The following is a 24,762-nucleotide window of genomic DNA, read 5'->3' as shown; positions in this document are numbered from 1 at the left end:
ATTGGTGACACTATTGTCTAATCTTATATGCTACAAATATGTATACAAAGATTAACGTTCATCATTAAAATGGGAACATCAGAACCTCTGATAATGCTGCATGTCTGTCACTTAATTATAAAACTCATGGCTCAACCTGGCCTGAGAAGACAAGTGCTGTCGAGGGGCTTCCTTCCTTGCTTTCTACCACAGAAGAACAGCGTTGACATAGACACTGGAAATGGATTTGGAAAGAAAAACATATATCTACTCTCTATTTGAAGAAACAAAGTAAACAGCAGTTTAACTATGGTAATTTTCTAGTCAGGGACTGCAGAAAGCATTTGCTTTTTGAATTTTCTTAAAAACCACTGATTTATCTACAATCAGAGGAAACTCAGTGAAGCCTCCAAGGTTCCACTCCTAGATCACACTCTCCCCTATATCCCGATCTGCTCAGAGTGTGTCTGTGGCCTCCATGTGTATGAGGTTCACTTGAAGAATTGGCTATAGGTCACAATCCACTGTAACACTCTTTTGATGACATTTATAGGTGCTGTAATGCGTCTGTCCTTGCATTAATTGGTATCTGTGCACTCTTTGGATACATAGAGTTTTTTACTTGTCTGTTGGATATGTGGGTGATGAACTGCTTTGAACTATCACCAAGAAAGTTACTATGAACATTCATGTGCATTCTTGGTATTGATACATGCTTTTAATTTTTGGTAAATATAAAAAAATTTTCAAGCCTCTATTATATGAAAACATTATTTTTATTTTGAACTTTGAACACATTTTAAAAGTTGTAAGATTTGATGAAGATATATTGAGCATGTTAATATTAACATATTACAGATAGAAAGAAATATATAAAGGTCTGATGTGGGAGTCCCCTCTGGATGCTGTGAATATCATTGGTTAATAAAGAAACTGGCTTGGCCTGATAGAGTAGAGCTTGGCAGGAAAAACTAAACTGAATGCTGGGAGAAAGGAGGTGGAGTCAGGGAGAAGCCATGGAGCTGCAGCCAAAGACAGACACATTGGAACCTTGCTAGTTAAAATATAAAATAATGGAAATGGGTTAAATTAAAATGTAAAAGCTATCCAATAAAAAGCTAGAGCTAATGTGCCAAGCAGTTGCTGCAGGAGCTCCTTCCGCTCCTTCAGCCAATAGCCATTGAGATACCAGCCCATGGGGTGTGGCCTCTTTCTCTTTAAAAAGCAGTGGCAGCCCTCTGCTCTCACTCTTGTTCCAGTTACTAGACTCCTTTCCTGGCTGTCATGTAGGACGGTGTTCTATAAGTTTTTCCCCCTCAAATAAATAACTCTTTGAATCCAAACTAGTGTGGGATTGTTTCACGCTTTAAGCAGTGATTTCTGTGTGATTATTTTGGGAGTCTAGGCAGCCAGGAAATGAACAAGCAGCCTACTATCACAAAGGTCAACCAGTTAGCATTTAATGAAATTAAGAAATGTTTATTCTCTGTCCATACTTTCTTCCTTTGAAAGGTAAATCTCCCAGCCTCTGTGTGCCTCTGTATTTCATGGGCAGAAAGAGGATGGGAATACATAATATGTATTTGATAGATTAATACATAATTAATGACAATATAGTGGTCATTAAAATTGACTCATGAGAGATGACGGCATTATAAAAATATTCTCATTGTTTTTATTACTACTCATGAGACTACATTCAGAAATCCTCTGACAAATATAAAGAGAAAATGCTATCCTAAAAATGTTATTCTAAAAATAATAGTAATTAGCTTCATTGCTGCTGACATGACACCTTCCTACTTGTAGCGTGCTGCTATAGTCAATGAGACCCTGTATAAAAATTGTTTGGCAGACAAAGGCATATCATGCCTCCAAGAACTCATTGACTCATACAGATTAGTACTTAGTCTTTTAAGAATAAGGGTAAATCTGTATGTTATACTTTTAGGTAGCTGGATAAGACATTCTGATCTCCTCCAAAGATTAGACATTTGCAAATTTCTTCTCCTTTAAGATTTATTCCAGATAGTCTGTACAACACCTTGTTAGGGGACCCCACAGGAAAGTGATTCAGGGAAGATACACCAAGAAGATGGGAGGCATAATTGTCTCCTTAAAGGGGTAGTATATGTATATTTCTTAAAAAGCCCTTCCCCACTACAGTTCTTATTCCTTTCCCAGACATTGGGTGAAACTTTTAAAAGAAACTAGACCTTCTTTACAGTAATCTTACCCTGCTTTCCTATTCTCGTGGAATAGACTTTTACCTTACCAATTGTAATCCTGCCAGTTGCTGCTCACAGTGATAAGGACCATCCAGTTCTGAGATGATACCTTCAAACTCCACCAACATCACACAGAGGCTTATTGTGGAAATCATGAGCACCAGTCCTCTTGGAGAAGCCCATGCCTATGTTCCATGGCAGGCCCTCCTTAGTTCTGCCAAGTCCACCTCATCTCCTTCCCACCTTTATTAAACCTGTACTGAAAGATCTTTAGTAAAATTTGCAACTCTGCCAGCTCTAGTCCTGGTAGTTTCAGTGTCAGAACTGAGAATCCTGGTTTGGCCTCACTGGGCATCCCTAAACCTCTTTGGGAAGTCCTCCTACTGCTGATGGTGACATGGAAAAATTGTCCTCATTCACTTGTAACCTCAATGCCGACCTTCTATTTCTTGAATATTGGCCAGAGGTCTGGGAATCTTTCCCTTTCATTCCAGGCTTTCTCACTTATTCTCTGAAAACCTCTTCTTTTCTACAAGCATCTACTTCTGGATCTCCATTGCTGAACATGATGACTTTCTTGAACCCTAACTCAAAAGGCATGAAGGCCTGGGGAGATGGCCCGGTAGTTAGAGTTCAGTGTGCACGAGCGAGTACTCTTAGAACACCACACATGCACATGCGTAAATACACGCACACACATTACAGATGAAAAATGGAAAAAGGGAAAAAAGCTCATGACCTTTTACTTTCTTCTCTGTCTTACTCCTCTTGAAAGCTGCCCAAATGTACAGCTGTTACTTTTTGTCCAAACTTTAAAGAAATGGGACTTGAGCTTCCTTCAGTGTCCATCTTTATAATCCTTTATTATTAAGACTTAGAGTCCACAAAAGGAAACCCCAAATTTCCCCACAAGACTATAATGAAAGAATATGAATTAAAAGCATTGCACTTGTCTTCATGTAGATGTTATGTGACAGAGGCATATCCATAGAATTAAGTATAAGTATCCAAGTAGGAGTCAGTTATTTCTCCATTTTCCAATTTTGAAAAGAGAATATTTAAGCATATTTTATATTTATATTTTACTTTTCTTAGTTTTTAGCACAAATATAAATGTTAGTATATAAAAATGATCAACTCAAAAGTGAAGCCAAAATAGAAGTTGAGAAATGGTGGGTTTTTTTTGCCTTTGAACTATATTTGAGTTTGTTATTCTAGGAAATTCTTGTTCTATAGTTACACACAGAGAATAAATCAGATTTTAAGTTTCCTTGGCAAGTCTTGCTGTGACTTACAATAGCATGTGCTGACATTTTATTCTGCATTGGAGATACCACAATGAAGGAGCATAGGTAGGCATGTGTACAGTAGTGTACACATTGGGTTTCTGTCCTTTCTCTGCATTTCCTTAGGGGAAATAATCCCTTTCTGCACAGGCTAACCAAATCATCTTATGACATACCCATTAAGACTCTTAAAAGACATTTCTCATTTCATGCAGAAATGCTACAACAGAGCAGATGTGTGTGCAAGGGTAGATAAAAAGAGAGAGAGTCAGCTCTGGAGTGGAGTGAAGTGCCAGTCTGTCTCTCAGACAATCTTAGGTGCGGTATAACAGGAAACCACTAAATGTGGTCACAGGTGGGTATTTGATTGGAATTGCTCCTTTTACAAGGCGCAACCACACTTCTTGCCCGTAGTTTAATTCAAATAAGGCATCCCCAGTCAAAACTCTATCACAGTGTATTTCATTGTCGGGATTTTCAGACTCAAATCTAAGCTTGTCTACTCCATCAACCACCACAAACCCTGAGATATGAGCACTGAATGACTCTATAGTGTATTTGAATATGTACACTCCAAGGTATGGAATTCTGAACTTGCCGGTCCTTGGGTTATATGAAGCGCCATAGTTGACGCCTAGATCATTGAACAGGATTGGACCGGGAGTTGTCATTCCATGAGTGTGAGATACAAAAAATGCCACCATTGGAGCGTATCTGTAAGATCCTTTGGAGAAATCTGTTCAAGGAAAAAAACAAGGCAAGAGTTATTTTTCAGGTTTTTATCTTGTTTCCCTCCCCATATAGTTCTCAATTTATCACAGTTGCCCAGTCCTTAGCAAAAGCACCAAGGTCTCTATCAAGCTGAATGTCTGCCTCCACTGTGGGATAAAGTACGTGGAAACACTCAGTCTCCTGGAGCCTGTTTCTCCATTTAGATCAGGGTTGATTGTCACCCCACACCTCTCTTGTAGAAATGCGTGCATGATCATTGCATTCTGCTTTATGTTCCCTAAAGATGGTGCAATTCAAAGCTCGATCATTAGAGGAGGCCAGAATGCCCTGCAGGATGGGGAGAGTTTCCACAATCCTTCTTAGAGGCGGAAACTGAAGTGTAACGAACCCTTATTCATCAAAGAGAAGCAGACAACAGGAAGTTTCTGTGTAATTAATGCCACACACACTTAGGAAAGACTAAAAATGGACTAAAATGTACTTTTGAACACAGGAAACAGATAAAGTCTGACTTGAAATATTCTGTGGCCACCAAAGATAATATATTTTAAATGTTGTACACATTTTTTATTATAAAAGTCAGGAGTGCTACACTAAAGTTTAATATTATTATTCTCACTGTATATATGTATGTGTATGGGCCATCGGTCGACTTTCAGGAGTTAATTCTCCCCTCTCCCTGGGTGATCTGAGCATCAAATTCAGGTGTCAGCTGTCTGCCAGTACCCTGTCCGACTGGGCAGCCTCAGGGGCCAGGAGTGCTGCGCTCTCAGATGTGAAACTAACACCAATCTACAGGAGTGAAGAAAACAGGAAAAACAGGCTAAGAAGGCACAAATGGTCTTTCACAACTATTTCCTGCCTGTGTTTGTAGGTGACACTGCAAAGCATAGCAAGGTGAGGCTTGTACCTGGTGCTAAGGCGTTTTCTTCCGCCGTCTTCACAGTGCAGGTGTCACCCGTGAAAGGGTGTCGGCAAGCACAGATGAAGCTGGTTGGTCCACTGATGCACGTGCCGCCGTTCTGGCACGGGAAGCTGCTGCAGCTGGAATGTTCATGCGCTCCTGGAAGGGAATCACAACAAAAAGGGGGATAATCTATTTCCATCTCCAGCAAGAGTTGTTCAGTAGGATAGTTGAAATGCTGAATTTGAAATAAGAAAAATGTGTCTTTAGCCTGAAGACACTCACCAGTGTGGGCATGGGACTTCAAGCAGATAGCTCTTCTCTGCCTCTCATCGGGGTGGACATGGAACTTCCTGCAAAACTCTTATATCTGACTCCGTTGTGTGATGTAAGGATAATTTTGTGACCAGTTGTATTTGAGTGTCTTAAACTTTTGGTCAACTTTGGAACAGAATATAACTCTCCAAATGCAGAACTATTTATATTTGAACTGGAAATGACAACGGCAAGGTTTCAACTCATTAGAGAAGAAAGTCACCTTTTTATTTTAACTATATATTATTATTTAAAACTTTTATGTGTTCATAGGCACACATGAGTGAATTTATGTGTGCCATTTGTGTACAGATTCCTGTTCATGCCAGCAGAGGGACTTAGATTCCCTGGAAATAGAGTTAGAGGCAGTTGTGAGCTGCCTGGCATGGGTGCTAGGAATAGAACCAGTGTTCTCTGTAGGACTAGTAAGCACTCTTAGAGACTGAACCATCATCTTTCTAACTCTACCCCTTTTAACACTAAAGAGAAAAAAAGGCCTTTTATATTTGATCATCTGGAAATAAAATCTTACTTTGAAAGTTAAAATTTTGGTAAGTGACAAATTAAGAGAAAAATCTTAACACACAAATTTAGTGACTAGTATTTATCACTCATGAAAGCCTCTGATGATCAGACACAAGAACATTTTCACTTAAAAAATGGAAAATGACCAATGAGATTAACTGATAATTCATTGAATTCTGATAACATTTTCGACACTACTATGGATCACATGACTTAATATTATTAGGTAATAGTAAATTTAGCCATAATTAAATCATGTTTATATCAGGTAGAAACAGTTTAAAAATTCAAATACAAGGATCTGACAAAAAAGGTCAAATGTTGATTGACAGTTAAATGGCCAGACCCCTTGACTGGAAAATTTGGCCATACTCACATTAAAGGGCTCATTTACTTAGGTCCATACTTCTGGTCTGTGTACACAAAGGTGACTGCTAAAAGGGCTTTTGTAATATTATTTCGATTTATTTTAATTTTATCTCAAAAAATCAAAATGCCCTTTAATAGCCAGTGATTCAACTTGTCAAATAAATTGGAGTATATTGCTACAAAGAGAGAAAGAAAGAACAACTAAAGAATGTGGTATAACCTCAACACCATTAGTTGACTGTTGGGGAGCTTACAGTTCATGCACTACATGCAAAAGAATTTTGCTAGAACTTCAAGCTACAATAGCGGGTATAATCATAAGGCAAAATTATGTAAATTCAGAGAAAATACGGGAAGAATTGTTCTTTACTTGCCACAGTTTTTGTTTTGGCACCACCTTGTGGCAGATTCTAAATTAAAATTCACTCTTTTCAAATTTTGTGCCTGTAGATCACTTAAATTTTGGAATTCCCCATATCCCCAGCATACCCCTGCTCTGTCTTCATATATGAAGACTGGATTCTATATGTGAAGGAAATTACATTTGTGTGAGTATGGCTTATTTCTCTCACCATGGTGACATTCAACTTCATTTAGTTTTCTACATGCGATATATTTTTAATATTTCTACAAGTGTAGAAGCCTTTATTGTATGTTCATAAAACATCTTTCTTGTGTGTGTGTGTGTGTGTGTGTGTGTGTGTGTGTGTGCAGGTGTGCTATTATGTGTATACATGTGGAGGTCAGAGATTGGTGTGGGGTGTCTTGACCACTTTCCACCTGATATTTTGACATGGTCTTTTGTTAAACCTGTATCTCATTGATTTGGCTACTTAGGCTGGACAATGAGTGCCACAGTCTTCCTGCCTCTACCTCCCCAATTCTGGGATAACAAACCAAGCTATTTACATGAGTCCTGGGAATCTGAACTCAAGTCTTCAAGCTTGTATGGTAGACACATTATTTACTGAGTCACATCCCTGACAGACAATATATTTATTTATCTATTAATCGTTGATGAACAGGTAATCAGATGTTATATCTTGGCTATTGTGAATAGCTAATAAACATGGATGTTCAAGTGGCACTATATATGCCAATTCACTTGAATTCATATACACACACATGCACACATATATAAACACAAAGCACAAAAATATGTGTATACACATCCATATATATGTTCATACATGTACAGATAAAAATAAATGCATGTAGCTATATATACACAATTATACACATATACAAAGCCACAAATGCACACACACATATATGCACACATAAAATACATGTAAACAAAAGAATATACACACATACATAAATACTTGCACATACAGTTGCACACATACACTCACACATACAGACATAAATGCACGCACATACACAACAACAGATGTACACACACAGTCAAATAGAGATGTGCAGAAAACTACTGAGATGCAGGGTGATTTTTTAAACGTTTTAGCACTGGAATTTACTTGATTAGATGTAGTATCAGAAAAGGGAACAACAAAACCTCCGTGAAAGATGTACACCCTGGAATTGTCTGGCTGGATGAAATGAGGAACCGATATTTCTCATTTTAAAAACTGGGTGATTTGTTTTGCTTAATAATTGTTTTCTGTAAAAAAAAAATCTGTATATCCTCTGTTTCTCTATGTACATAAACAACTTAATAAAACTGTGGTCAAACTTCTTGCCTGTATTATTTAATTTTTTAAAGAGAATATATTAGTACATTCAATTATTCCATTGGAATTTTCTTTACAGAGACTCTATAAACTACTTCTCCCATCTAGGAAAGTATTTAAACAGTTTAGGCAACATATTTTATGTATTTTTATGTATTACATTCAATGTATTTGAAGAAATGTTGTATGCTGACCTACATTTTTAGAACACGTTCATGCCTTGAACCAGGCTTTAAGGCCTTTCATTTGCAGCCAGATCTCATTCTGGAACTTAGCCCACTGCCTGCTTGCTTGAAAACTCCCAGCGAGTCTCCATTGTTTGTTGAAAAGTGAGCTCCTGACTGCAAAGCACTTGCTCCATTCCTTTTGACATCCCCTGACCTAACTCCATGATTAACTCCTGGGAGACTGCTCATGTAACCAGCTTCACTAGCAATGAGTAGATTACATAACAGAGGTCAGGATAATAAATTATTTCTGAAACTTGATCAGCTCTATAATTCTAGCTTTCCCAGTTGATAATGTCAATCCCACCCATAGACTCGGTCTGTAAAGATACCAGACTTATTCCAGGGAGAAACAAATATGAAATGACGGCTTTCTCTCATTGCTACCAATTCCATGCACTTCTTCAAGGTTAAGGCTTCTGCTCGGTGTTCAGTGTCTGGTGTACACACTCAGCTGTCATTCTCCTGCCCCATTACTTTCCGAGATAGAGCTCTTGTCTCTCAGCATTACTGAGCATGTTGCCCACCCTTCATCCCAATCTTTCTGTGGAGTCAATAATCTGCAAGACGGGTTCAATTCTGTCTACTTGAGTACTTGAACTTTATCCTATTACTGCAGTAGTTCAAACATCTTGTGAACACACAATTGCTCACTCGGACCTCTGTCTTGTGCTTTCTAATCACCTGTCTGCATCAGCTTCCAACATTTCTTTCTTTCTTTCTTTCTTCCTTCCTTCCTTCCTTCCTTCCTTCCTTTCTTTCTTTCTTTCTTTCTTTCTTTCTTTCCTCCCTCCCTCCCTTCCCTCTCTCTCTCTCTCTCTCTCTCTCTCTCTCTCTCTCTTTCTTTCTTTTGTTGCACTCTTTGCCCCACTTGCTACTTAAGGTATTTCTGGCCTACAAGTTGAGGACACAGTGACTCATAGTTAAAGATGTAGTATACATGATACCTAGTACTGCATACATTATACCAACTGAATCTTGATGGTAGAGATTACAGTGACAATTGCTAGTTGTCCCTTTTCAAAAGATTTCACATTTCTTCCAATGTAAAATAAGTCGTCGGTCTTATGTAGCTTTGCATCTGTCTTATAAAACTTGTTTTTTTTTAATCACAAACTTGTTGTTTTATCACAACAAGTCGCTTGTACTCTGATGTTCCTGACAGCCTCTAAAAGTCTACCTCAACTCGTGTGTTTGTGTTTAGTGCTGTCAATAATTAAAGTTACTATACTTGACTTGTCATCTATATCTGTGGAAACAGTGCCTTGTTTTATTTTGTGGGAATGTGTCAGTGACTCAGGCCTGCTTTGATAGCATTTTCACATTTATGTTGTTGTGTGTTTAGCTAATCAGTGCTAAAACATGTCATGGCACTCTGTCAGGTATTAGGTCTCACAGACCGGCAAGCATGGTTAATCACAGTTTGGCAGTTGGAGTTACTTGTAGTTAGGTACAACTCTACTTTTATACATCCCGTGACTCAGACTGTTCTTTACTTCCACAGTACTTTAAAATGGTTAGGAATTCAATAATCAATTTGTTATGGAATTAGCATAGAAAGTGAACTCTGAGAAAGGAATTTTGTCACGTTCCCTGCTGCTACAATTACCGTCCCTTAATGATTGCCCGATGCTGTATGTGTTCTCGTATTGAACTTATCACACTTGACAGTAATTGCTCATGTGTCTTTACTTCCCTGCTTTAGGAAGTCAGGGTTCACAGTTTCCTCCTTAGCTGCATTGCCATGAATTCACAGAATTTGTGACATACACAAAATGGCAAATCTTTAAAGGATGAATGAATAAGTTAACGGAAGTTTGAATTGGTGCTTAGTTCTTTATCCAAATTCTGTCTTCACAGTTTCACAGAGAGCACCGGGGTGTCATGCAGATAAGAACAATTAGTTGAGTGGTTTTACCAACTCAACGTTTTACTATCTTGTGCAGGGAGCATGGCTAATCTTTTAATGCTAATTTCCCTACACAGAGCATGACTAAAATTAATTTTCTATTGTCTTGGGATAGTTCACGAATCTTGAGCTTGGCATTTTGAACTCTAATATGCACTCCAGCTGCGTTTATTTCTCCATCCTATTACAATATTTCATAAAGGCTGGTGGTAATTTACACATATTAGAGAGCTCCTTCTATTCCAGAGCACCTTGCCTTCACGAACACTCGCACTTTGTGACTGTGACTGCCTGTTCCATGTGTGCAGCCTGAAGACGGGCACTGACTTGAAGCTACACTCCATCTACTTAGTTTTTCACAGCACTCAATCACAACTTATTCAGTCGGAATTTCACAATGGAACTAGCACGCTGTGTTCTGCTTTATTCATGCTTATTACAAAAAAATAGATTGTGTAAGTTAGAGAACAAGATTGTATATACAAGTCATCATTATATTTTACTTTATGATTGGTGTGGGAGAATTGTGTGTATTCTGTCAATCGTGTATTTTAATAAAATGCTGATTGGCCAGGCAGGAAGTATAGTTGGGTCAACCAGACAGGAAGTAGAGGTGATGCAGTGAGAACAGGAGAATTCTGGGAAGCAGGAAGCTTCCTCTGTCACTCCTGCACAGACCACCGAAGAGGCAGCATGTAACTTGCCCAGCTGAAAAAGATACCAAGCCATATGGCTAACGTAGATAAGGATAATGGGGTAATATGTGTCATAAGAACTAATAAGTAGCCTGACCTAATGGGCCAATCAGCTTTATAATCTTATGGAGTCCTGTGTGTGATTTTCGTTGGGAGTTGCCAGTTGTGGGGTACTGGGTGGGACAGAAACCCCAACAAGCTGGCCCCTCATGTTACATATGATTTTATTATTTACTAATATTTTAGCATAACTATCTCAGTTTTATTTATTTTTTTCATTTAAACAAGCAGTTCTCAATCTGTGGGTCATGACCGATCTGGGATTCCAGCGACCCTTTTGGAATGGATCACAAAGCAGACATCTTGTATATTAGATATTTATGTTTCACAACAGTAGCAAAATCACAATTATGAGGTAAAGACTAAAACAATTTTATGGTTGAGGGCCACCACAACATGAGAAACTGTATTAAAGGATTGCAGCATCAGGGAAGCAGAGAACCACTGATATAAACAATAAAAACTGTGATCCCTGCCCATGACATAAAAGAGTTTCAAAAGGATTAGTGGGGACCCGCCCTGATGCTTCTGGCTAGTTTCACAGCACACAGGTACAAGCAGTCTGGCATTCACTGTGTGATTTTTGCTGCTAGGTAACTACTCTCACTCTCTCACCTTTCTTTACGTCTCATTCCGATTCCATTGATGACAAAACCCTTCTACTCTCATACTTACGGGCACATCTTAGTGCCATTCTGATTCCCCATTTATTATATGAGACTTACTTACATTACTGTAGAAATAGTTCACATTCCTTTCCTGACAAGTCTTGGAAGTGTCAAGGTGCATGTTTAGATATAATATTTTAATTTATTCAGTTGCTTATTTTGGGCTCTCTGACATGTAAATGTGTAGAAATTCTTTTCTGTCATTGCCACTTTTCCTTAAATATGTTAATTTTTATAAATGTTTTTCTTTCACATCACATTTGTTGTTGTTGATAATGTTTTCTTGGTTGCCTTTTTTGGTAACCCCTCAAATGTTGTTTTAAATGATATTTAGTTCTACCTGCAATCTAGGCTATCAAGAAAGCTTTTGGAACCCATTTATCTGTATTGCGCCCAATGCTGGGGTCACTGGCTTGTACGTTCATGCCTCTTTGCTTTGTGTGGCTGCTGGGGATTCTAACTTAGGTCTTTATGTCTGCAAAACAAGTACTTTTACCTAGTGAGACATCTCCACAGCTTTAGAAGTTCAAATTAATACTTAAAACTATGTAGTGTAAAAAGAATTTTCTTGGTGTTGATTTACCTTAAAAATGATTTGATAATCAATACATAAAATACAATGTTATTTTGCCATATTTCAAATGAAAAAAATGTAATTAATGAGTAGCAAAACTATACACATATTGCATTTGATGTAAAGAGCAGTTAGCAATCAAATTTTCTTCCAAGTCTTGGTGTCAGAGGAGTTGACTGCTGTGAGAACTGCTGATTCTTGCTTGAGCAAACATGCAAACCCAGATAATGGGTAGATAAATACAGCCAACTGCTCCATCTCCACTTTCTCTCTTCTGCCTTTTCTCTCTCTCCTACCATCAGACCAAATACTTCAAACTTTAGTTCAGAAAATGACCATTGAACACATGGGTTTTAGACTAATCATAGACATCCTGGTATGAAGGGTTTGTTAAACCTGCCAGCCTTCCCGCTTCATTTGTCATCAGTTTCCACAGAAAAGGAGATAATAGAGAAGGTGAGGGGACATTTGTAATTCACAAGAAGCTATGAACAGAAACTTGCTCATTTAATATTCTCTCCAACTTGGATACATTTTATCCATAGGAACAGGGGAAGTCATTCCTAGTAGATAGGTCTATAACCAGGCCTATAATCAATTCTGATACAAAGACTATCTTTAAGACTTCCATGCACACAAAAGAGTTATGGATCTTGAAAGAAATGGGCTCACAGAAAGATGGTAAGCGAGAGGCAAAATGAGTAAAATATATTATGAACATGTATTTAAAAACAATCATGGTGGAAGCTGTTATTCTGTATAATCAAAGCATAAAAAGAATGTTGGTGTGAAGGAAAAGAGAGGGTAAAGACACACATAACCGAAATTGAGAAGTTGCACCATCCTTAAAAGTTGCTTTGTGCTTACAATTTGGTTTTAGAAATGCAGGATTGCTCCTGCTGAGCAACTGTCACTGCAGAGAATGGGTGTCTGTGCTTGTTAAGAACAGCATGCCTGTCTGACATGGCTGGGAGCTAAGAGCCTTCTCTGAGAAGAAATAAGGTGCACGTATTATGACATCTTTCCCCATTCCATTAGAGAGCACAAAGACATTGGCCTCTTCATAAGGGAAGCACAAAGAAGCCTATTCGTCGATTTTCTGAGTCTTCCTGAATTTTTTTTTTATCATATTTGGTCCTAGTCTGTTTATTTTTTAAATTATAATCCATTTCAGCTGTGGACACAACTATTTCCAAAGATTGTAGTGATTCCAGGGATCACCAAATGTGTGTGGTTTTCATATCGTCTAAAATAGCGATAAGTTCTGAATTCAATTAACCTTTGTCATCAAAGTGATTTAAAGTTAGCTATTTTATACAGAGGTCATCTTTGCCAAATATACCTTATCTTAAGGTGTACTTAAAAATCTTATTTTAAATAATATAGAAAATCATACCAATGGAAAATTCTCTTGAAAAAAAAAACCATTCTTTATAGACTTTGTAAAGCATTGAGAATGTAACCCACGGACAGAACACTTTCCTTTCACTCACAGAGTTTGGAGTTTGATCCCCAGCACCACAAGAGACAAGGGTTTTGCACAGTTACGTCATTATGCTTTTTAGTCTGCTCTTTTTCACATTATTTCACAAGGTTCATTTTACACACACACACACACACACACCACATGCCCATGCTGAGTTTCAAGCAACGACTTTTAAAAGACAGAAGCTGTTAGAAAAAAGAAAAAAGAAAACAGTAAGGTTAAAAATTAAATCCTGAATTTCTAGTGATAAAAGAAAATAGACATCAAACGTTGGATGATATAATAAAAATGTAAGCTGTTGAACAGAGCTAAGAGGATTGCATCATATAATCATAACTAGATAATGGGACACAGGCAGAGAATTTCCTTGATCTGGAAGCTAAACTTGTAAGGTGGTCAAGTTATTTTACAGATGATTTACAGTTTAAAACATGCATGGCATTACAAATAAATGTGTTACCAAGAGAGGTCTGAGCCCTGGTTCTAAAATTCAGCACCCCGTAGTTATCGCAACTGTATCTGTGAAGTCACAAATGCGGGAAATGTGTGAGAGTGGTGAAAACAGGTAAGGATTCACTAGGCTTTCCTCCTGAAAACAGGGAAGGATTCACTAGGCTTTCCTCCTGAAAACAGGTAAGGATTCACTAGGCTTTCCTCCTGAAAACAGGTAAGGATTCACTAGGCTTTCCTCCTGAAAACAGGTAAGGATTCACTAGGCTTTCCTCCTAATTTGCTTATATTCACGAGACAGATGAGTTTGGAAAACTATGTTGGCACGGTGCTGAATATTCAGTACAGTGAAGTCTTCCTTGGGAGTACAGGAACAATCATGGATAAAAGCGGTTTGTAACAGGACTCTAAGCTTTAACAGCGGGGAGTGGAGACCAGGAAGTTTGCTTACTCCACAGTGATACTGCAGAGTCTGCTGCCCTTGAGAGGGCAGGCAGCCAGTCTCTCTCCAGGGATCAGTCAGTCAATTGTTGTGCAAACAAACCTTCCAACATGAAATTAAAACGCATAAATCTTTGATATCTATCTGAGTATTGTATAAAAACAAATCAAGTGTTTAGAAACTAAGCCAGAATAGCTTCAGCAATGGCCTGGTAGATACCATATTTAGCATAACCGAATGCAGGCTTTCCCTTTTACGACAACAGGTTAAGGCAGATTTCATGAATAACCCATGAGACTTTCAGTAACTACCCTGTGGTCAGGTCACAGGAGAGTCAAACTGAAATCAGTATCAAGATTTCAGCCATATCAATGGAGGTCTCGGGTGTCAGTCTTTGAATATTTAATAAAAGGAAGTCCCAGGAATTTGAGCTTTGGTCACATTGAGCTTTTGGTCTGAAGAACATGAAATGCATGGAAGAATAGCATAAGGGATAAGGCATAAGAATACATTCTCCCATCTCTGTAGGCGAGGATGGAGGATGGAGTCTTAGGCAGTAGATCAGGGAACCTGCTATCTGAAGGACACTGTGGTTATTTGCTGGCTGTTTCTGATTCTTCCAAAGAGAATGATAATATCTGTCTTGTAGGTATTGTTGAATGAGGCAACATGTCTAGTACATCTACAAAGTCTTCAGTGAGTGAATGTTAATAGGGTCAGGCCTCAAAGTAACTTATCATCTATTAACATTAAAGTTGATATAAAGATTATTGTCACAAATCACACTTTTGTAAATATTGCTAAAAGATGAATAATATGATAAATAGATTCCAGAAATGATGGTGTTATCCTCAAGTTTTAGCTATGCCAAAGAAAATGTGGTCCCGGGTTTTACCTTACAATATCAGAAGTGAAAGGACACTGGGAAGTGATGGCACATGCCTTTAATACCAGCACTTGGGAGGTAGAGAAAGGCAGAACTCTGTGAAGTCGAGGCCAACCTGGTCTACAGAGCGAGTTCCAGGATAGCTAGGGTTACACAGAGAAATCCCGTCTTCAAAAACAAGAAAATCACAACAAAACTTGTGCTTGTGTGTATACACTTGTGTATCAGAGCATGTGCCTGTGAGTGAGCCAGAGGTTGGTATCAGGATGCCTTCCTCAATGGCTCACCATCATACTCTTTGAGGGTTCTCCATCTCTTCAATAAATCTGGAGTTCACCATTTCTGCTAGACTGATTTGTGAGAGAGAGTTCCAGAGTCTACTCTGAGTGTGGTCCTCTCTGCTGCCATTACAGATGATCATAGCAATGCCTGGCTTTTCGCATGAGTTTTGAGGATCTGCACTCAGGCCCCAGGCTTTCATAGCAGACACCTTACCCCCTGAACCATCGAGCCATCGCTCTGGCCCCCCAGGTGCTCTAGCTAGCATCCCTGACTTTGTCATCAGGTGCTCTAGCTAGCAACCCTGGTTTTATCATATTCTTTAGTCCTTACTTGTTCAGCTGTTCATGGAATGCCACCAGTTTATAGCCCACAGCAGGAGGGACGGGTTGACAGGTGAGCAAATGACATTGGCTTGAAAGGATCCCAGGCCTTAGACAGTGAATTCATGGAAAGGAATTTCCACATCGACTGCATTTATAATGGTACCAATGCCTCTCTATTGCATTGGCATTATTATTTTTTATTTTAACTGAGATGCCATAAAGAAGTTTTTGTTATTAACTTTTATAGATAAGAGTATAAAACTTGGTTGAAAAGTAAATAAATGCATAGTAAGGAATTTTATCAAGCTCCCATCATAAAAACAAAATTCAGAGCTGTGTTATTTCCTGTCAGAGCCTTAATCAAATATTATGTCAATCACTCAAGTGAGAACAGCCAGCAACATTTGTTAATGGTCCTGCTATCCTCTCATGCCCTGTTTCAAAACTTCAGAATGTGTTTCTCTCTTCTGTAAGTGACCTTCTCTTGGCTGTGAGCAGAGCATTTCTCACAGTGAAACACTGTGGTAATTTTCTCCTCATGACCCCAGGAAATTACCTGCTGCAAACCAATCATTTCAGCACGAGTAATAGTTGCAGAGGGGGTAATTGTCTTTTCCTTCCTTCCTTCCTTCCTTCCTTCCTTCCTTCCTTCCTTCCTTCCTTCCTTCCTTCCTTCCTTCCTTCCTTCTCTCCCTCCCTCCCTCCCTCCCTTCTTTCTTTTTTTTCTTTCTTTCTTTTTTCTTTCTTGGACGGGTTTCTCTGTTTAACAGTTCTAAGTGTCCTGGAACTAGATCTTGTAGACCAGGCAAGCCTTGAACTCACAGAGATCCACCTGCCTCTGCCTCCTGTGGTTAGATTAAAGGTGTGCCCCACCACTGCCTGGCTTGTTTTTACTTTTTAAGGCTATTGACTAAAGTAGAGACTTAGTGCTATAGTGAGGACCAAGACCTGACTCTTAGGTCTTCCCTTCTTCCCCTGCTCCTATTTTCTGCTGATTACACCCTCACAACAATTTTCACGGCTCCTTTCAACCATCTCTTCTTACTTCTCACCCTCACTGTGTTGGACCATATTTATTTAGTACTGCCCTAACTTGTGTCCTAGGGTTGGTCTGTTTGACAATGATTGGCACTGCAGCAACTTCATACTTCTGCATCGCATATTCACTGCAGCCAAATTATTGTTTTGAGCTTTCAAAGATATCTCACTCTCTGCTAAATTGTAGCTAAGTAGAATTTTTTCTTCACATCCATCCCTTTCTGTAGTCTACTCATATCTGATTTTTGAATAGTCCCTTAATGCAGTAATTTGAGAGACAATCTGAGTACTTATTTCATATTTTACCCACTAAAGCTCTGATTAATTTATGGTCTAAATTTCTTAACTAGCCATATGGAGAGATGTTTCATAGGAAAATGTTTACTTATTTTGTAGTGGTCTGGTTAGACAGAGTGGAAACGTGTTGTTCAGCTACACACTGACACCTAACTTATGTTCAATCAGACACAACAGAGTACATCAGTTACTTTGCATTACTTTACCTTGCCCAAGCGTGAGTAAGTGCCTTCCCTGCCTCCAGTCTGGCTATGAAGTAGGATCTACCCAATAGCATGTAACCTATAGCATGAAAGAGGCTCAAAGTTGTTTTTCCGTTTCAGCTTACCAGGATGTGGAATGCTGTCTGTGTTTCTTTGCGTCCGGCCTATCAAGATGGTCGTCACGTTCACAGATTTCTTAAGTGCGTTGGGTTTCTTCTGAAGTTTTACCTGCTTCTGAGGCTTGACAATATTTGCCAGACCATCAGACAATAATCGATCAACATTCCAGGTTAAATTAGATAGAGCAGCTTGAGTTTTTATTTTAACAATTGATTCCACAAGTTCCGTCAGACTGTCTCTCAGGGGACCTTCGGTCCACACAGGTAAGGGAGCACTCTGTCCAAAGGTGCTTGCAGAAGCATTGTGGCATGTCATTGAAAGCTCATGAACAGTTTTGTTAAGCAAAGAGAAATTCACTGAAAGATAGATAGATTTTGCTTCCAGTGCCTTAAATCTGGAATTTAATACCTTCAATTGAAGATCAGTATCTTTCTCATTTGATAGCACACCACTTTTTTTGAATGAAATATAGTAAGGTATGAGTGTCTTGGTCACTTTAGATTCAACGCCTTGCAAACGAGTTTCAAATTCTTTGGCAGTCTTTTTTGCTGAGAGTATATTTTCTTCTAAATTACTCATGTTTTCCTGACATTTTTTCACCTGGGAAGAGGTTTCATTGAACATTTGATAAACCTTTTGAAAGTTTAACTGGCTTAGTTTCTCATCTTTGGGAAGAACTGTAAGGGCTTTAGCAATTTGCAAAACAAAATTATACTTCTGATTGTCGTTGATTAAAGTCTGAATAGAATCATTCAGACGCTGGAACTCAGTAATAAATGACAAAATGGATTCTACATTTTGGTTACACTCACAAACCTTGGGATTATCTGACCTAGCACTTAAACTCTCCTTCAGCACATAGTTATCTTGAACAAAATCGATGGCATTGTTTATGACAGTCATTGTCTTATTTAGGCCATCTTCTGTTTCCAAGACATGGTCGCTGATACGTCTTTCTAAGAATTCGTCCCGGCTCTGCACTTCATTTCTGAGTAAGTTGTGTCTGTTTGTAAGTTCTTTGGTAAGAACATTCAGGCGGTTGACAGCCCCGATCAGGTTCTGTACCTCTCTGCGCGTAACTGCAGCTTCCTTTGGCTCGCGTATAACCGGCTGTCGAATTGACGGCCTCTGCTCCAACAAAGGCTGGAGGATCTCCATGTCATATGTCAGATCATTCAGCTGCTCACTTATTTTATCCACCTTGTTGTCCATGGGAAAGATAACCTCAGACAAGGTTTGGTTTAGCACATGCAGATTCTCCTCTGTGTCCTTCAATTGATATTTAAAGTCGTGCCTGCATTTAGACACCATTTCTTCGCATTCACCCCTGACTGATTCTTTCTCCATCTCCAAAAGAATGGTGAGGTTGCTGATCTTGCTTTCTTGGACACGCAAATCACTGAGCATCTGCAGCAGCATCAGCCCTTGCTTGCTTGTTGTCTCATGAAGCACGGAGAGATATTTAGTGACGTTACTGCTCCTTGATTCCTCAGTGGCAACATTCTCCATTCCCGATGCTTGCTGAACTGGTAACTGCTGTGTGTGCGCTTCCTGCATTTTGGAGAGAGTTTCATTGAGGGTTTGCTGGTACAGAACTAGTTCTGAGTGCTCCTGTCCTATTGCTCCTTCCAAGTGAGCCTGCTTTGCTTCCAGCTCCTTGAGCGGCTTCTCACAGGTCAAGGCCATTTCCTGCCTGACATTTGTGATGTTGTTCTTTAGGTCTGTGATATCCTTCCATGTGGGTTGATTTTCTTGTGTTAAAAGGAGCTTCTGCTGGGCTGTTACTGAAACCAAGGACGCATTGACTTGGAGAACTGCCTGCCTGGTGCTTTCCAGGTCCTCTGACAGCCTTGACACAGTCTTGAAGAGCTGCGCAATCGTTTCTTGCAGGTCATCTTGAAAAGCTTTAAACTGTTCTTTTACTATATTCCTTAGCAGATCATCAATGCTTTTTGATTTTAGAGCTAAAAAGAATAAGATAAAAAATAGGAAAAATACACAGTTTTGAATTAAAAAGACATATTTGTGAAAAGGCTAAAAGTCTAACACCAAACACTAACTACACGTACTAGTGAAAGTAATTCTCCCCTGCATATATTTATGACATTAAAAAATTTTTCTAGTATTCTTAAAAGATAACCACTTATTTGACTGGCAAATAAGACATGGAAAATCAATTACCATGTAGAACATACTATCACCATAAGCCAATGTTTTTATGGGCAAATGGCAAAAAGGAAGTGCTATTGACCCCAGTGACACAGACTGCTCTACAGCAATCCTAGACCTAGCTCTGAATGAAAATAAATTATGTTGGAGTTTTTTTCTGAGTATATCCCTAAAGTTAGTATATGACTGCATCGTCAACTGTCTAGCAATTAAAGGCAGCACTTACATTGTGAATTCATGAATGCTAGTAAATCACAGAGAAAAGCCTTAATGACTTGAAGGGAAATGTAGATATCCATAAGACTTAAGAATGCCTTATGAAAACAAGAACTGAAATTACTATTCTTTACAAAATGAGTGAAACTTATTTTAAAATATGAATTTAAGACATGTTAATAATATGACATTAATTTTTTGTCTAACAAGAGGAAATCACCCTCAGTGAACACTTAATAGTGTTTCCAACACTTGAAATTACCCATCCTGAGGCTGTGCGAAACAAGAAAGAAAGAAGAAAAGAGAGGATCGAAGATAGGAAGGAAGGAAGGAAGAAAAGAAGGAAGATAAGAAAGAAGGAAAGAAGGAAGAAAGAAAGGAAGGAAGGAAGGAAGGAAGAAATAATTGAGGAAAGAAGTGGGAGAGAAAGAGGCAGAAGAAGAAAGGGAAGAGGATGGGAAGGAATATGGTCTGGATTATTTAAAATGACTTAAGTATAAAGTGCATATTTGAAAAGTCTAAAACCAAACCAAACTAAAAACCAATTAAACAAACAAACAAAAAGCATTATCTCATACGGAAACAATAGGAAAAATAAAATATATACTTATAAAGTTTAGCTACAAATAATGACAAATGGAAGAACTGTTCATTAAAATTTACAGAAAAGCACATTGATTATCATATGAAATTCAGGAAACAAAGGACTTTTAAAAATGAAAGTTGTATACAGTGAGCCATCACCAAGTAGGCTCCACAGCCTTGTGTTTTTACAAAGTGTTTATTTAGCACACATGAAGACTCACATAAAGTTTTACTCAGCAGTAAAAAACAATGACATCTTGAATTTTGCGTGCAAATGGATGGAAATAGAAAACACTTTACTGAGTGAGGTAAGCCAGACCCAAAAAGAGGAATATGGTATGTATTCACTCATATGTGGATTCTAACCATAATTAAAGGTCTTTGAGCCTATTATTCGTGATCCTAGAGAAGTTAAATAAGAAGGTGAACCTGATGAAAATCATGTAGCTATCCGCCTCGAGATTGGAAATAGACAAGAGTCTCAGAACCTTCATCGCGACAGACAGAGACCCACATCGGAACACTGGACTTAACTCCCAAGGTCCAAACGAGAAGCAGAAGGAAAGAGAACGTGAGCAAAGAAGGCAAGACCAGAGAGAACCTTCATCTGGCGATGGATGGCGATACAGACGGAGACTCACATTGGAGCACCGGACTGAGCCCCCCAAGGTCCAAATGAGGAGCAGAAGGATGAAGAAAATGAAAAAGTAAATAAGGACTGCGAGGGATGCGATCACCCACTGATACAAGAGGACGGATCTAATGAGAGTTTACCAAGGCCAGTTGGACTGGGACTGAACGAGGACGCAATCCAACCAGATTCTCTGAATGTGGCCGGATTCTCTGAATGTGGCTGGCCCAGAGTCTTTCTGAAAAGCCATTGACAATGACACTGGGACTTGTTTCCTCTGCATATACTGGATTTTGCGGATCCAGTCTGTCTGGACACTCACCTTCCTGGACCTGGAGGGAGGGGGGAGGAACTTGAACTTCCCACAGGGCAGGAAACCCTGACTGCTCTTAGGGATGGAGAGGGAGGAGGAGAGGGAGTGGGGGGAATGGGAGGGTGGTGGGAGGAGGGGCGGAAATGGAAACTTTTATAATTTAATAAAATTACTTTCAAAAAAACCTATTGTAATAGAAATTTTAGAAGAAAAAAATGTCCTCTTTGAACATCTTGCTATTAATTTTTTTAGTACCCCCCCCCAAAAGGAAAACCCTATAAACCATATTCCTGGAAATGTATTCTCTAAAGATTAGGGTTGCTAAATACAGAAAGGCACAAAAGAATAAAAATACAAAAACCATGAAGTATCATGCACTAATACATGGCAGCAAAATATGAAAGAAAGCTAAATTAGAAAAATTTAAATAGCTACAGGAGAGAAATTATACAAAAACCACCTTTTCTTTTTGTTTATGAACAAGTCAGAGGCATGGGCTAGCATTTTGCCAGCTACCCACTTATTTCACAAGTATTTTGTGAGTGTGTATCGATATCCTATGTGGAGAGCAAAATCTGAGCTTAAAATACATGGCATTTGTAAGGCATTACTCCATAGTACACATATGTCTGTGCTTTCTACAGGATAATTTTGCCATTTTTAGTTAATTAAAATTATGTTCAATTTTCACAGCTTCTAAAACTTGATGATGTTCAATGAAATATTTATACCTGTGAGGGTTATTTCTTTTGAATTTGAAACTTCAGATTAGTCAGTCACAGTGCTTTGAAGATTGATACGAAAAAAGGAAATTTAAGCCTTATTGAGTTTGCTAGCTGAAAACAACAACAGCAAAAACCCTGACAGATGTCTAATCCCAGTTATCAAAAAGCTGACATGATCGGAAGGAAAGATTATGACTGATAGGCTGGAAACAGGATGCAGAGATAAGATGGATATGGATCTTGCTGAAGGATATTGGAACAAGATGTAAATATACTTGGTTCCTTAGCTATCATTCTTTTATACACCTTTGGGAAAATCACAGAGGAAATCTCAAAATCATAGCAGTGTTCAAAAAGACACCAAACAAAACATTAGCTCAAAATCATATTCCATGATAGCGTTTTTTCCATCTGCAGTTCTATAACTCATTGGTAAAGAGTTTACAAAAGCATGTATGTCACCATGCCTCATGTTAATACCTGTGTGGGGTCGCTCTCCAAACTGCTTGACTGTTCCATGTGTGTTAAATGGCATTCTTTTGTCGATGTTATTGACATTCAGTTTTAAAGGCTTTGGATTATAATACAGTTACATCATTTGCCCCCTTTTATGTCTTCCTTTTGCATCACCAACATCACTCTTCTCTAGCAACTGTGATTGACGTGTGGGCTCATTCTAACGATGGCTACATACAAGTTATGCTGTAACTAGGTGCAACATGCCGGTTCAAGTGAGTATTACAAAAATATGTTTTGAAACACAATTTCCAAGTATTTTTAAGTTACATATTTTAAATTACCTCATTAAAAATTTCCTTACTATCTAATTTAAAGTAAAGATTCAAAGTGGCAGGAGAACACGTCAATGAATAATTTTCATTTTATGCTTACCTTTTAGAAGAGGTTGAAATTCCTTGCCTTTGTCTTCACCGATTTTCCCTTCCAGGGAGAGGTATGCATTCCTCATGTCCTCTGCAGCCAGAGAAACATTGTCTACTTTCTTCTGCAAGAACGTCAGCTTCATCGCCTGCTGGCTCATTTGCTCTGCCATTTTTTGAATCACAGCTGTGTGTAAAAGAGAGAGATTTCATACCATTAAAATAATAGACGTAACACCTGTCAAAATTTATCGTGTATAAAGATAGTTCAAGTACACCATATCACTTATAGATTTGAGACTACAGACCACGTTTCAGTGGCAACATGAACAATGAAGCTACTTTAGGGGATATGACATGTAAAATATTGTAATATCTTGAATTTTTACATTTTAAAGTTTTCTCATAATTTGTCTTTTAAAAAGTCTTAGTCCTGTCATCACATTCTGAATAAATACAGATATTGAGGGTTTGAAAGCTAAAGGAATGGGCTTTCTATCCCCCAGTTAGTAGCTCATTTCTGCTATTATACCGTGTCCCAGCACTAAGTGAAACTACAGTTTCACATACGTATGGCACTGTAGTTGTTCAAGGGTGACTGTCAGTGCAGTCCTCCTTGATGAGATCAGATCCCAGTTTACAGTGACTCTTCTATACAGAGGCAGTTATCACTGCAGCCTTACACGCTGCACTGATTCAAAGACCTGCAGTGTTTTACAGATACTGAGTCTCAACGTAAACTAAAGGACAGTATGAGGTATGCTAGCCAAATTCAGTTTTCAAAATTAATTCTTTGGATTATCATCCAAAATAACAGATTTTAATATGGCATTTCCTACGTATTTATCATCACTTTTCATTCATATTCAACTTTTGTTACTGTCGTCCTTGTCACCATTCTGTTTCTTGAAGTTCTCCTTCCTCCTCCTCAATGACTTCCCCTGCTGCTAAGCCTTTCCATCTATCTATCTATCTATCTATCTATCTATCTATCTATCTATCTATCTATCTATCTACCATATATATTATTAACTCTCTAATACATGTATGATATTTGTGCATGCATATATATATATATATCCTATATGTGAATTTGTATAAATCTAGTTTTCATGTGTGAAAGAAAACTTGATGTTTGTCTCTCTAAATCTGGATTATTTCTATTAATATGATGATCTCTAGGATTTTAAAAAAAGAGATGTCTTTAAATATCAGTTCGCAATGGGGTGCCTTGCTTTGCTTACCAAAATCTATGCCACTAGTGAAGAGATGCTACTGGCAATAAGTGACTTCATTTTGGGGCTAAAGTTATGTCTGAGATGGCAAAGTACAGTATAGGACAGAAAACCCATCCCAGGCTGACTTTTGATCAGTACAAGGTCTTAGGTATACAACCATTTCCCCAAGTTATCAGCACCCCTTTGTGGTGTCTTATCAGTGAAAACAGCCTTCCCAGCTCTTTTAACTCAGTCAATCTGCTCCTTCTACATCAAACAAAAGCTGAGTTTGATTTTGGAAAACTGTTATGTTCCCTGGATGTGTGATTGCAGCATTTT

The 24,762-nt window shown here is 38.5% G+C and overlaps 1 protein-coding gene across 1 annotated transcript in view; it reads right to left on the bottom strand.

Moving 5' to 3' along the window:
• Nucleotides 1-736: 736 nt before the first annotated feature.
• The window catches only part of Mmrn1 (multimerin 1), a 49,305-nt gene continuing 25,279 nt past the window's right edge, over nucleotides 737-24,762 (bottom strand). The window contains exons 5-8 of the mRNA XM_048416213.3: nucleotides 23,220-23,393; nucleotides 17,695-19,653; nucleotides 5,136-5,288; nucleotides 737-4,229 (exon numbers count right to left, since the gene is read on the bottom strand). Coding sequence (XP_048272170.3) covers nucleotides 3,808-4,229; nucleotides 5,136-5,288; nucleotides 17,695-19,653; nucleotides 23,220-23,393 — 2,708 coding nt within the window. The 3' untranslated portion in view covers nucleotides 737-3,807. The remainder of the gene's footprint in view (nucleotides 4,230-5,135; nucleotides 5,289-17,694; nucleotides 19,654-23,219; nucleotides 23,394-24,762) is intronic.

The sequence above is a fragment of the Myodes glareolus genome, chromosome 6 (genome assembly GCF_982192425.1).
Source record: "Myodes glareolus chromosome 6, mMyoGla1.1, whole genome shotgun sequence".
Lineage (NCBI taxonomy): Eukaryota > Metazoa > Chordata > Mammalia > Rodentia > Cricetidae > Myodes > Myodes glareolus.
Note: the sequence above shows the minus strand (reverse complement) of the source record. Positions and strands in the feature narration are given on the sequence as shown.